The sequence below is a fragment of the Oncorhynchus mykiss genome, chromosome 18 (assembly GCF_013265735.2).
Source record: "Oncorhynchus mykiss isolate Arlee chromosome 18, USDA_OmykA_1.1, whole genome shotgun sequence".
NCBI classification, from domain to species: Eukaryota; Metazoa; Chordata; class Actinopteri; order Salmoniformes; family Salmonidae; genus Oncorhynchus; species Oncorhynchus mykiss.
Window position 1 is genome coordinate 33,798,564 of NC_048582.1, and position 14,969 is coordinate 33,813,532.

A 14,969-nucleotide genomic window follows, 5' to 3' on the forward strand; every position below is an offset into this window, starting at 1 on the left:
ACACATATTTTTTTGTCCATTAAAATAACATAAAATGGATCAGAAATACAGTGTAGACATTGTTAATGTTGTAAATTACTATTGTAGCTGGAAACAGCTGATTTATTATGGAATATCTACATAGGCGTATAGATGCCCATTATCAGCAACCATCACTCCTGTGTTCCAATTAGCACGCTGTGTTAGCTAATCCAAGTTTATGCCCTAGAATTGATCAATAGAAAACTCTTTTGCAAATTATGTTTGCACAGCTGAAAACTGTTGTTCTGATTAAAGAAGCAATAAAACTGGCCTATGGACTGGTTGAGTATCAGAATCATTAGCATTTGTGGTTTTGATTACAGGCTCAAAATGGCCCGAAACAAAGTACTTTCTTCTGAAACTTGTCAGTCTATTCTTGTTCTGAGAAATGAAAGCTATTCAATGTGAGAAATTGCCAAGAAACTGAAGATCTCGTACAATGCTGTGTACTACTCCCTTCACTGAACAGGGCAAACTGGCGCTAACCAGAATAGAAAGGAGAGGGAGGCCCCCCCCCAACTTTTAGTTGTAGTCGAGTGGTTGATCGCCTATGTTCGCGGTCCCCCAGGGGTGCACATTGTGGTTGTTGGGTAGAAGTAGTGAGGATGCAAGTTCATTAACCTCTTTATCCTACCCCCTCCTTTTTGAACATTCTGTTAAAAATCGCGCAACATTTCAGCGTCCTGCTACTCATGCCAGGAATATAGTATATGCATATGATTAGTATGTGTGGATAGAAAACACTCTGAAGTTTCTAAAACTGGTTAAATCACGGCTGTGACTATAACAGAGCGTGTGTTTCATCGAAAAGCGCAAGAAAAACTGGTCACTGAAATCTGAAAAAAGTATCCATGCGCCCCTTTCATGGATTATTTAAAAGGAAACCAAATTTAATATGGAGACGGATGCAATTCCTACAGCTTCCACACGATGTCGCCAAAAACGTCATTTTCATTGACAAAAATCCTTTGAGACATTACAAATAGATCCATGATTCCATCCAGCCTACCTCAATCGATTTTGGAAGATTGAAAAATGGACACTTCTTTTGTAGCTGCTATTGAATACAGATCGCCCAGTGATCAATTTGATCGCTTATTAACGTTTACAAATACCTAAAGTTGGGTTATAAAAGTAGGTTGAAGTGTTTTGTAAAAGAATATAGGCAACTTATATAATTTTTAAACATGACGTTGCGTGTTGGAAGAGAGCTTTTTTCGTGATGCAGACAGGCTATACAAATGGATATTTTGGGCATTCATGGACGAATTTAATCGGGAAAAAGACCAATTTGTGATGTTTATGGGACATATAGGAGTGCCAACAAAGAATATCATCAAAGGTAATGAATGTTTTATATTTTATTTCTGCGTTTTTGTGTAGCGCCGGCTACGCTAATTCTTTTGTTTACGTCGCCTTCAGGCATTTTGGGGTGTTGCATGCTATCAGATAATAGCTTCTCATGCTTTCGCCGAAAAGCATTTTAAAAATCTGACTTGTTGGCTAGATTCACAACGAGTGTAGCTTTAATTCAATACCCTGTATGTGTGTTTTAAAGAACGTTTGAGTTTTAACGAGTACATTTAGCATTTAGCGTAGCGCATTTGCATTTCCAGGTGCCTACTTGAGACGTCTGCGTCTCAAGTAGGAGCAAGAAGTTAAGTTACCTTATAAGCTTTGGTGATAACTCGACTCATATACACACACACACACACACACACAGTTGAAGTAAGAAGTTTAAGTACAACTTAGCCAAATATATTTAAACTCAGTTTCACAGTTCCTGACATTTAATCAGAGTAAAATTTCTCTGTTTTATGTCAAATTAGGATCACCACTATTTTAAGAATGTGAAATGTCAGAATAATAGTAGAGAGAATGATTTATTTCAGCTTGTATTTCTTTCATCACATTCCAGTTGGTCAGAAGTTTACATACACTCAATTAGTATTTGGTAGCATTGCCTTTAAATTGTTTAACTTGGTTCAAACGCTTCAGGTAGCCTTCCACAAGCTTCCCACATTGGGTGAATTGTGGCCCATTTCTCCTGACAGCTGGTGTAACTAAGTCAGGTTTGTAAGGCCTCCATGCTCGCACACACTTTCTCAGTTCTGCCCACAAATTTTATATAGGATTGTGCTTCACGGTTGGGATGGTGTTCTTCGGCTTGCAAGCACCCCCCTTTTTCCTCCAAACATAATGATGGTCATTATGACCAAACAGTTCTATTCAGACCAGAGGACACTTCTCCAAAAAGTATGATCTTTGTCCCCATGTGCAGTTGCAAACCATAGTCTGGCTTTTTTTATGACGGTTTTGGAACAGTGGCTTCTTCCTTGCTGAGCGGCCTTTCAGGTTGTCGATATAGGACTCGTTTTTACTGTGGATATAGATACTTTTGTACCTGTTACCTCCAGCATCGTCACACGGTCCTTTGCTGTTGTTCTAGGATTGATTTGCACTTTTCGCAAAGTCGTTCATCTCTAGGAGACAACGTGTCTCCTTCCTAAGTGGTTGGACAGCTGGGTGGTTCCATGGTGTTTATACTTGGGTACTATTGTTTGTACAGATGAACGTGGTACCTTCAGGCGTTTGGAAATTGCTCCCAAGGATGAACCAGACTTGTGAAGGTCTACAATTTTTTTGCTGAGGTCTTGGCTGATTTCTTTTGATTTTCCCATGATGTCAAGCAAAGAGGCACTGAGTTTGAAGGTAGGCCTTGAAATATATCCACAGGTACACCTCCAATTGACTCAAATTGTGTCAATAGCCTATCTGAAGCTTCTAAAGGCATGACATAATTTTCTGAAATGTTTTAAGCTGTTTAACGGCACAGTCAAATTAGTGTATGTAAACTTCTGACCCACTGGAATTGTGATACAGTGAATTATAAGTTAAGTCTGTAAAGAATTATTGGTAATATTACTTGTGTCATGCACAAAAGTAATGTCCTAACCCACTTGCCAAAACTATAGTTTGTTAACAAGAAACTTGTGGAGTGGCTGAAAAATGAGTTTTAATGACTCCAACCTAAGTGTATGTAACTTCCAACTTCAACTATATATACACACATACACACACAAATATATAAAAAATGATACCATATATAAATATCTCTGAGACATCGGTTGTGTAGATCCAGCTATGGTGCAGGTGGTGACACCCAAATTTGAATCCAGTTATTATGAGGAAGGCTGAGCGTGTGTGTATCAGCACTAGGAGTTGACGACTACTTTAGCTTAATAAGCAACTTCTGACAGTAAAAACTAAATTGCGATTGTTGCGATATTACTCATCGCTACTGTGTCTCAAAATGTTTGCCCAAAATGATTCAGAATTTGGTCTCAAAATTACATTCCTACCATGCGGTCATCAGAAAAAGGCTTTCCAACGAGATAGCCTAGACGTAGTTATTTTAATTGACTCTTTCCACCATGCATATCTGCAACGCCCATGTTTGTTTACAGAGAATTCCGTTTAAACATGAGATATTCAATGAAATGTGCAATTTTCCCTGGGCATATGGGCATTTGAAAGGACACATCTCAGATATTGCCACCGCTCCCACCTCAGCCTAAGCTTGCTAATGTTAAATTTCCAATCCTTACGTTATGGTATGAAAATACCACAGCCAATACTGTAAACCCACTTGCGTTTGGGCAATAAGATACTTTGATGAAAATAGAGCCCGTATAGATAGAGGCCCCTTACTCTCTCCAAACTCCTGAAACTCCTGCGGCACCCTCCTCTCCATTTTGGCTTTCTCCGTCTTCTTCAGCTCCTCTGAAGGCCTCTTTGGTTTAGGCTTGGTCACCTTCAGAGGTTCCTTGGAATAAAACAATCAACATGTGCGTGAAAAATGTGCATACAGTATGAAAAACACATGCAAAACGCACATGATTTATTCATACACCTTGGAAGTTCATACTTTGATAAATGTCCCTTTTCATAAATGGCATTATCTAAAACAATTAGGGCTGTCCCGGACAGAAAAAAAACTTGGTCGACCAAGAGTCTTTTCTTTTAGCCAAATAGTAAAACCTGTATTTTTCCATATACAGTGCATTCGGAAAATATTCAGACCCTTTCACTTTTTCCACATTTTGATACGTTACAGCCTTATTCTAAAATGGATTACATAAAACATTTCTCATCAATCTAAATACTATACCCTATAATGGCAACGTTAGAATTCTTTCTAAACTAGCGCTCAGGACCTCAGACTGGGGCGAAGGTTTTACCTTCCAACAGGACAACGACCCTAAGAAAACAGCCAAGACAACGAAGGTGTGGCTTCGGGACAAGTCTCTGAATGTCCTTGAGTGGCCCAGTCAGAGCCTGGACTTGAACCCGATCAAACATCTCTGGAGAGACCTGAAAATAGTTGTGCAGCGACAATCTGACAGAGCTTGAGAGGATCTGCAAATAGCATCATACCCAAGAAGACTCGAGGTTGTAATCACTGCCAAAAGGTCCTTCAACAAATTACTGAGTAAAGGGTCTGAATACTTCTGTAAATGTTATTTTTTGTAACATTTTTTATTAATACATTTGTTTAAAAAAAATAATGTTTGCGCCTTGTCATTATTGTGTGTAGATTGATGAGAAAAACATGTAAACAATTTTAGAATAAGTCGAACATAACAAAATGTGTAAAAAGAGAAGATGTCTGAATATGTGCCATCCCCACAGCCTCCACAACGGATCAGTCCACACAGTCAGGCGCGCATCAGACAGGTGTGTTGTACACCATGATATTTCGTTTTTTTGTGTTGCTACTGCTCACCTAAAATAAATCTTGGTCGACCAATAGCCTATCGACCAAACAATCAACCAGTCGACTAAATGGGGTCGGCTCTAAAAACGATACCAAAATCTAATTATGCATATTAATGAGGATATCAATGTCGCATGGTAGGGGGTCCAATATGGGTTAACTTTGAGCACCTTCTGCTCTTGAATGGATGGTCATACGCGAGTTGTGCCAAGATGATGTTCTTTCAATGTGTTTGCCAAAATCTGTTAGGCATATACGTGGCCCTGATAAAAACAGTTCTCTCATGGGTAAATGTGCATGGTACTTTTTCTTCAAATCAAAAAGGGTGATTAATTCAATATAGAATGACCCAGTATTAACTGAGTTGTAGTCTAGTGGTTGATCGCCTATGTTCGCGGTCCCCCAGGGGTGCACATTGTGGTTGTTGGTAGAAGTAGTGAGGATGCAAGTTCATTAAGTTACCTTATAAGCTTTGGTGACAACTCGACTCTTCCTGCGAGGAGCATCATCCTCCTGGTCACTATCAGGCTCGTCACCCTCATCTATGTCAAAGTCACTGTCGACCTCGTCCTCTGTGTCTGAGTGCTCCCCTCTGTACTCATCATCTCCTGATTCCTTGAGGGAGAGTCCAAATCAAACATACATATTAATAATGGTCAATAGCAAATGGGCATGGCCAAATACATGTTTTATTTACAAGGAACAAATAAACCCATAAAGCAACACAGTCTACTTTATAAAAATTGCTGGTGTCCAGGAGTTAGAATTGGGACCATGCATACTTTGCTAATTCAAAAACAGAGAACCAAAGGACAAGCTACAATCCGGCAAAGTTAGCAAACAAGTAACTGCAATGAAGCCGCCATCTTTATGCATGCCAGCTAGTAGAAATAAGCTCAAGAGAGAAATATCACTAACTCAATGCTAGTAGCCCCTACAACACCGTCCCCCACAGAACATGGACTTGAATGGGGATTTCTGTTCGAATAATACTTTTAGTGTGGTGTGAAAATGTGAGCCAGCAATGTACCTACTCATAAGACTACACAGTGAAGAGTCAAAGATACAGGCCAATTTGATTGTAAAACTGATCCATTACAATTATTATTATTATTATTTTTTAATAATAATTGGGCAAACCCGATATACTTTAAAATGGTGGGGGACACACAAAAATCTGCCAATCTCTTTATTTTCTCTACTTCAGCATTTCCCAAATTAGGGTTCACAAACACAAAGTTTCCTGATTTGAAAATGGGGTCATAGCTTAGTTATAGAACCACATTTACTTGAGTAAGCTTTGATATCTGCTATTCGCGGTGGGGACAAAGAGCAGTTTCTGTTTTGGTCCTACAAATTTGGGTCTAACTTTTGAACGTTTGGAGCTATTAGCTATTCTTAAAAGCTAAAACTCCAAGGAACACAAGCATAATGAAGCACACAAGCCGTGCAGGACTCAATGGGGGGGGGGGGGGGGGGGGGGGAGTTAGTTGGCTAACGTTGATAAACAACCAGAATTTTTTTTTGAAATAAAGGACAAACCAACAAAGTATCTTAATAGGTAGGGCTGTGACGGTCATGGCATTTTGGATGATGTAATTGGCCAGCAAAATGACCACGTCACCGTAAAAACCTTTCGAAATAGCATTTTTTATTTATTTGAAATGTTCTCCTCTCCTGACGGCATCTGCAGTCATAGAAATAGAACGGGCTTCCCCACTCACGTCAATGATGGTGTGATGGAAAATGTTTGTGCTTTTCTAATAACCAATTTCGGTGTTCATGCAAGTGACTGATTGAACGAATCCTCACTATCAGTATCTGCAATTAGGCAATACACCCAGACCCTTGATTTGAGAATGAAAGATCTCAGTTTCAACGTCTCAGCTTAGAGAGAAGAAGCCTCGCGAGGTATTGGTCTGTCACATGCATGAAGCAAACATTAATGCTAAATTAATTATGAACGACGAATAAGCTAAATCATGCAAATATAACTTGTCTGCAGTATATAAGAGAACTGGACTGGCCTGGGAGAGCTCCTGATCGACATGTGTACTTGGTGCATTGAGTTGGTTGGAACCTCTCCAGGGCGCTGATAATAAAGAATTATTAATTTAAGATCGACTTTGAGTGTCCCTGTGTAGAATTTGCCATTTGCGAGAGTGTCCATAACAGCAAAACAGGGAGTAAAATGTGCTAAAATATGTGCTGTGATTTCTTGATTCACATTACAAAAAATATATGAGCTAAATCAGTTATCATTTGAATGAACATTCTATATTACCATGGAAATTACTGTATCACAATACCAGTCAGCCACTGAGTGCGTAACCATGAGTTTACCAGACAAATTGCCAGGGTTAGAGGTTCCTGGCCTGTGTGCTGCTGCACTGTGGTCATTCAGTCAGCTGTTCGTTCGACAAAAATAATTACAAATAATCACACACACGGCAGTTTATAAAGGTACACTACCCTGTTCATGAAAATAGATAGCTCCTACAGACAGTGAGTCACATGGGCGTGGCTTGCTATATACAGAAGGCGTCGAGGCATTCAGTTTAGAGGTCGACCGATGAATCGGAATGGCCGATTAATTAGGGCCGATTTCAAGTTCATATACCAATCGGAAATCGGTATTTTTGGATTTAATTTATTACACAGTGTTCTTTAATGGATGCCTCTCACATTTAATCCAGTTAGAATCAGGAATCCCCCAGAGTAGCTGTTTAGGTCCCTTGCTTTATTCCATTTTTACTAATGACATACCACTGACTTTGAGTACAGCCAGAGTGTCTATGTATGCGGATGACTCAACACGTCAGCTACTACAGAGACTGAAATGACTGCAACAAATCAACAAAGAGCTACAGTTAGTTTCAGAGTGGGTGGCAATGAATAGGTTAGCACTAAATATTTTTTAAGCTCTAAGCATTGTATTTGGAACAAAACACTCACTAAACCCTAAAACTCAACTAAAACTTGTAATAAATAATGTGGAAATTGAGATGACTAAATTGCTTGGAGTAACCCTAGATTGTAAACTGTCCTGGTCAAAACATATTGATGCAGTAGTAGTTAAGATGGGGAGAAGTCTATAATAAAAGCGATGCTCTGCCTTCTAACCCGATCAACAAGGCAGGTACTACAGGCTCTAGTTGTCACACCTTGACTACTGTTCAGTCATGTGGTCAGGTGACACAAAGAGGGACTTAGCTCTGTGTCCATCTAAGGGCTAGCCCTAAAATTAATAATATGCATGTGAATCTCTCCTGGCTGAAAGTGGAGGAGAGATAGACTTCATCACTACTTGTATTTATGAGAGGTATTGACATGTTGAATGCACCGAGCGGTCTGGCTAAACTACTGGCACACAGCTGGGACACCCATGCATACCCCACAAGACATGCCACAAGAGGTCTCTTCACAGTCCCCAAGTCCAGAACATACTATGAGAGGCACACAGTACTACATAGAACCATGAATACATGGAGCTCTATTCAAAATCAAGTAACTTACACAAGCAGTAAAATTGGATTAAAAAAACAGAACATTTTTTTAAAACACAGCGGGGACTGTGAAGCAACGCAAACATGGGCACAGACACATGCATACACACACGTTATGTGGTAGTGGTCGAGTAGCGGGCTGAGGGAACACAGTGTGTTGGGAAATCTGTGAATGTATTGTGATGTTTTTAAAATTGTATAAACTGCCTTACATTTCGCTGGACCCCAAGAAGAGTAGCTGTTGCTTTGGAAGCAGCTAATGGGGATCCATAATAAATACAAATGACATACTTTTATTTTGAAGGCACACCGCAAATTCCACTATTGTGCCTAACCCTTATTGTGGCTAGCTTGACAACATGACAGCTAGCTGACTGCTTATAATGTTAGCTTTGGGCAACAGGGTTAAGTAGCTGGCTAGCTATTTATTTTCATGAACTGAAGTTCAATTACAATAGGCAAACAACAAGGGGAAACCTAGCTAATACTTACTCACAAGGATTACTAAATCATTGCTAAGAATAATGAAAATGACTGCAGTTTCTACTGGTCATTGTTTTCAGGCTGGTTGTATTGGTGCTGGCTAGGTACCAAGCTAAAGCTAGCTAACCCAGAAGTTGCGGTTGAACAAATGATGCTTTATCACCAACACGGTATTGTAAACACATCGTACGTGGCCGGTGTTTGCGTTCCATAATATTCATGTCGTGAAGCTATTACTGTGTAACTCCGGTAGGGCAACATCTGAAAAATAACACACTTGGTAGTGTGTACTGGTCTTCAACCAGTCGGCGAAAGCCAACATAACCCATGACAAAGAGCAGTTGATTGTTAAGGGTAATGAATTCCAATATCTTGGTTTTAATGGATTTTGCCTTTTGAGTTGTCTCGACTTGTTGACTGCTTGATCCATAGCCTCATTGTGTAAAAACTTTTTTTTGATGCTAGTGGTTGTATTAATTTGCAATCTATCGCATCCCACAAATGTCCCAGACAACTTTTGTACTATGGTGGATAGTAGATTGACATAGGCGTGTGCTTTTACTGTTCGTTAGGTCTACTCATCTTGTTGGCTGACTAAAAATAAATGTGGACAGTTCTTCCAATATCTTCAATATGCGCCTCGGAATTACATCCCCGCAGTTGTCTTCACTTGTAGCCAGTGAGAAAGACCCAATCACGTGACAGAGAGCCATGTGACAGAGGTGCTTCTGAGCACGCAGCATGCAGGGAGAAGGGAATTAAAATGATTATTTTCTGCCAAAGGGCACAACTGCCACTGTCTGCAAAAGGCATGGATTTTTTAGGGGGCATTACGGCCACACATTATGCCACCGTGAAATTCAAGGCATTATCAAGTGCTTGTCAAATTGTGAATGAGAAACTGATGAAGTGTGTACACTTTATGCAACTTTTTTCAAATCATCACTTCATGCAGCCGTAGAATGTATTAAAAATCAAAACATATAGCCCAATGTTCGTATCACAACTAAAGTTACATAAATAACTAAAATTAAAATTAAAATTAAGCATAAGCACAAAAGTTATTTGGAGAAAATATCCTTTCTATTTTAAATCAGCTTTGTTAAATTGTATTCTTCATACTATAAAATAATGCCTCGCAATTCTTATATATATATTTTTTTTGAATTTTACCCCTTTTTATCCAATTGTTGTAGTAGCTACTATCTTGTCTCATCGCTACAACTCCCGTACGGGCTCGGGAGAGACGAAGGTTGAAAGTCATGCGTCCTCCGATACACAACCAACCAAGCCGCTGCTTCTTTAACACAGCGCACATCCAACCCGGAAGCCAGCCGCACCAATGCGCCGGAGGAAACACTGTGCCCTGGCCACCTTGGCTAGCGTACACTGCGCCCAGCCCGCCACAGGAGTCGCTGGTGCGCGATGAGACAGGGACACCCCTACCGACCAAGCCCTCCCTAACCCGGGCGACGCTAGGCCAATTATGCGTCGCCCCACGGACCTCCCGGTCGCGGCCGGTTACGACAGAGCCTGGGCGCGAACCCAGGACTCTGATGGCACAGCTGGCGCTGCAGTACTGCGCCCTTAACCACTGCGCCACCCGGGAGGCCCCAATGCCACGCAATTCTAAGCAAATCTTGTCTGCTAAATGAGTGTAGCCCACAGCCATATGGCATCGCCAGAGTCTTTGTGTGTCAAAAAACACGTGTCAAATAACACTATTTGACACATTATCTTTTAATTTGACACAAACACAGTTCCATTATAGAATGATGTGTGTTCTGAGTTTGCACGTGCAAGCCAAGCACCACCACTACTATCAGTGTCAGAGCTGTACAAAAAAGTCTGCAAACAAGCAACCACCGGCCACTCAAGACGTGTATACAATACCGCGCTGGTAATGAAGCATTATTTGTTCGACCGCAACTTCAGGGGTAGCTAGTTAGCTTTAGCTTGGTACCTAGCTAGCACCAATACAACCAGCATGAAAACAATGACCAGTAGAAACTGCAGTCATTTTCACTATTCTTAGCAATCCTTGTGAGTAAGTATCCTTGTGAGTAAGTATTAGCTAGGTAGCCACTTGTTGTTCGCTTATTGAAATTGAACTTCAGAGCTAACGTTATAAGCAGCCAGCTAGCTTCATCTGTCTAGTGACGCTCGACCAGACTGGGTTATGTGCTATGAAGTTAGCCACAATAAGGATTAGGCACAATAGCGGAATTTGAAGTTTTATTTTGAAGGCAAAGTACCTCTTTGAAAGTGATGCAGAAGGTTACAATTGGTAGAATCATGCCATATTTAGACTAGATAATGTTAAACAAGGTTGGAATGTGAAGCAATGAAATGGGGTATGAGTCTACTCGGTGACACCCACAGAACACAGTTGTTTAGAGTTTACGCAAATATTAGTGTTGTAGCTCGTATCGCGGGACTGTGACTGTGTGAAATCACCTCCCCAGTCAGCCTATTGACATTCATATTGCACTGTACAGCTTTACCTAAGGATTGTGGATCAATGAAATGGGGTATCTGTCTGCTCAATACCAAATATATTTAGAGTTAGACTCCAAAACATCCAAAACATTGTTTTTACGCTGGAATAATGTTCAATACACATAGGTTGACAATAAATGTGGCTCAATTCATAGTTGTTTCAGAGTCCAGCAATAAGAGCTAATGTTCTCTGGGTGTCACTGAGTAGACTGATACCCCATGTCATTGATCCACAATCCATAGGTAAGGCTGTACAGTGAAATAGGTACGCACCCAATGCAATTCAAAAGTATAATCCATCCAGTGTGATTTCAACAGATTTTTTGTCAAATTAACAAATGGTATTTTGCTGATTTTATATAACATTCCAAAAGTCTACTTTAATTCTAAAGGCTAACCGCAAAGTCCACTATTGTGGCTAGCTTCACATAGATGGGTCCAACCACCATTAATCAAATAAGAACTGTCTTATAAATTAGGGTTATTTTAGATGACACTTTAGATATGACCAGGTAAATCCAAGTGAAAGCTATGATCCATTATTGATATCACTTGGTAAATCCACTTCAAATCGTGTAGATGAAGGGATGGAGACCGAATTTAAGCCTTAAGACAAGGATTGTGTATGTGCCATTCAGTGCAGCATAGCACCCTGGATCCCACTGCTGGCTTGCCTCTGAAGCTAAGCAGGGTTGGTCTTGGTCAGTCCCTAGATGGGAGACCAGATGCTGCTGTAAGTGGTGATGGCAGGCCAGTAGGAAGCACTCTTTCCTCTGGTCTAAAAAAAAATATATCCCAATCCCAACATTTCCCTGTGTAGGGTGCCGTCTTTCAGATGGAATTGTTAGACAGGTGTCCTGACTTTCTGTGTTCACTAAACAGGGCATAAAATTAACACCAGCCACCCACCAAATGCAGTTCAATTTAGGTACTGGTGGGTAAGAATGTCTATTTCACCAGCCACGTTGGCATGTGGTCAACTTGCAAGGCTCTACGGTGCGAGCATTACATTTGCAAATAGTGATAAGTCAAGTATGAGCACATGTGTGAGTTTTGGTTAGAGAAATGCTGCAGAATCTGTTTTTTTTTTTGTAGTTTTGTTTCATAGCTGCTAATTGCACAAAGAAATACATATCCCACTTAGCGCAGCAACACTGCCTGGCATGGGAGCTGTGTGCAATGAGTAAAGTGCTGAAATTAATTTTGAGGCACTTGGCACAGGCCTAAAAGTTGGTCTAATTTACTCGAAAGTCTACAAAGTGAGACTGTCCTCATGCTTCTTGGCTATTTACATTGTTGTTTCAACTTCAGTTTGAGTCTTCAACATAGACATCCTAGTCAGATGCCAAATCTCTCACACACAACCCACTCCAATTGGAAGCTAAATTCCCAATCCAGCCCTCATACCATTATGGCCACCTTATCATTCCCAGCTTCCAATTGTCTCATTCCTCTCCTCTATTTCCCAGGTCGTTGCTGTAACTGAGAAAGTGTGTCAGTCAACTTATCTGATAGAAATACATTGTTTACCGTTATTTTAAGTGCCTTTGTTTGAACAGAGTATGTAGTAGGTGCACCGGTTTGTGTCAAGAGCTGCAACTGCACAACAGTTTCCCATGTGGATCAAGAACGGTCCACCAGCCAACTTCACACTACTGAGGAAAGCACTGGAATAAACATGGGCCAGCATCCCTGTGGAACACTTTCAACACCTTGTAATTTATACTCCAACGAATTGAGGCTGTTCTGACAGCAAAATGGAAGGTGTCCTTAAATTTTGTTCAATCAGAAATTGAAAAATAATTTAATCATCTTAATTTAAGATTATAGTAAATGAAAAAGAACTCTGATGATTTCAATAATCACATATTCCTCACTAAATTGAATCACTTAGATGTAAAAAATGATCCTATGCACAATTTAACCAGGGGGTCAGTGCAGCAGCAGCAGGCTGAACGTTTGACGTACCTACTCTATTATCTGTCCCTTGATATTAAAACATTGCAGCTAAAGTAGAAACCCCCTGAATTTAGAGAGCTGACCACCACAGGACTTGGAAGAGATCTGGGTACTGTTCGCTAACTACATTATTACGGTACACTTTGTTTCCCAAACACTACTGCGACGCTAAATTAGCTACTTACGTCGTTGAATCCGCCGTATGTGGTCTTGTAGAATTCATCTTCCTCTTCAGCATCTAACAACTTAGACATGCGGCTCCCCGCGGTTTTACGGGGCTCTTTGCTAAATGCTAAACTCATGTTGATCTAGCTCAGCTTGATTAATAGGGAACGTGCTAGCTTGTTGAAAGCTAACAACAATCAAGTTCTAGTTAACCTTAGCTACCACAAAATACTATGCAGGCAGCTAATGACGTATATATGGTGCGACATGCTTTTTCTTCTTCAGGTTTGACGGCACTACAGAACCTTCTTCGGTGAGATTTAATGGCGGTTGGCATCCAATATGTTGCATTACCGCCACCTACTAGACTGGAGTACAACTCCGTTATACTTTGCTTGAAAAAGAAATGTATAAATAAACAAATTCCATTCCATCTAACACTACCCTAAAAATAAAAATACCACCCTACTCCACTATTTAAATCTATTTAGTCCTACCTCATGCCAACAACCTGAAAGGATGGGACATCCCTTAACACCCTGTACCTCTTCTGATGTGAAGTCTCGCACACCCAAATGCCCCTCTGCAGCTCCCACCACTAACCTCAATCTTAGGAAGCTATCCTTAAATAGTTTAAAATCAGAAATGAAAATGTTATGATAGTAAATGAAGACAACCCCGATTTTTTATTTATTTTAAATAATCACATATTCCGCACTCAATTTACCCACTTAGAGATGTAAAAAATATATATATTTTAAGCATAATTTAACCTGGGGGTCTTATCCAGGCGCAGGCTGAACGTTTGACGTCCCTACTCTATTCTCTTTCCCTTGATATTAAAACACTGCAGCTAAAGTAGAAACCCCCTGAATTTAGAGAGCTGGCCACCTCTTCCAAATCCTATGATCTGGGTACTGTGTAATGTTCGCTAGCTACATTATTACTTGAAACTTCGTTTCCCAATCACTACTGCGACTCAATAGCTAGCTATCTGCCAAGACAGCTAGCTAAATTAGCTACTTACGTCGTTGAATCCGCCGTATGTGGTCTTGTAGAATTCATCTTCTTCTTCAGCATCTAACAACTTAGACATGCGGTTCCCCGCCGTTTTACGGGGCTCTTTGCTAAATGCTAAACTCATGTTGATCTAGCGCAGCTAGATTAATAGGGAACGTGCTAGCTAGCTGAAAAATATAACTTGTTTGTTGTTAGCTACCACAAAAGACCATGCAGCAGCTAATGACGTCGATATCAAATATGTTCTACTAAAATATAGCACATCCTGTCGTTTCCAATGGGAGGCAAGTGAGCCTAGTAGGTGGGACCAAGTGTCAAGATGGGTTTTTCAAAGTCGCGTTTATTGGTCAATCAGATGTCAGTCAGATGGATTAGTGACGTCCATGAAATACATCGTCATCATATTCAAACTAAGTTCAAAATGAGATCCGGACGGTGATTTGAAAAAACAGAGAATTACCTCTCGTAGCTAGGCTGTGCTTGTTCCTAGGCAAGGACGATACGGGACGCCTCGGCGGAAATGGAGTCCCTAGAGAAAG

At 40.5% G+C, this 14,969-nt stretch overlaps 1 protein-coding gene across 2 annotated transcripts in view; it reads right to left on the reverse strand.

Moving 5' to 3' along the window:
* vps72a (vacuolar protein sorting 72 homolog a) overlaps positions 1-14,738 on the reverse strand; it is a 29,368-nt gene extending 14,630 nt beyond the window's left edge. Inside the window, exons 1-3 of one of the 2 annotated variants that reach the window (XM_021571702.2) lie at positions 14,438-14,738; positions 5,261-5,413; positions 3,733-3,847 (exon numbers count right to left, since the gene is read on the reverse strand). In XM_021571702.2, the coding sequence (XP_021427377.1) occupies positions 3,733-3,847; positions 5,261-5,413; positions 14,438-14,554 (385 nt within the window). In that variant the 5' untranslated portion in view covers positions 14,555-14,738. Of the gene's footprint in view, positions 1-3,732; positions 3,848-5,260; positions 5,414-13,430; positions 13,846-14,437 lie in introns of those variants that run through there. The other variant, XM_021571700.2, reaches the window with a different exon arrangement.
* Between the last annotated feature and the right edge of the window lie 231 nt (positions 14,739-14,969).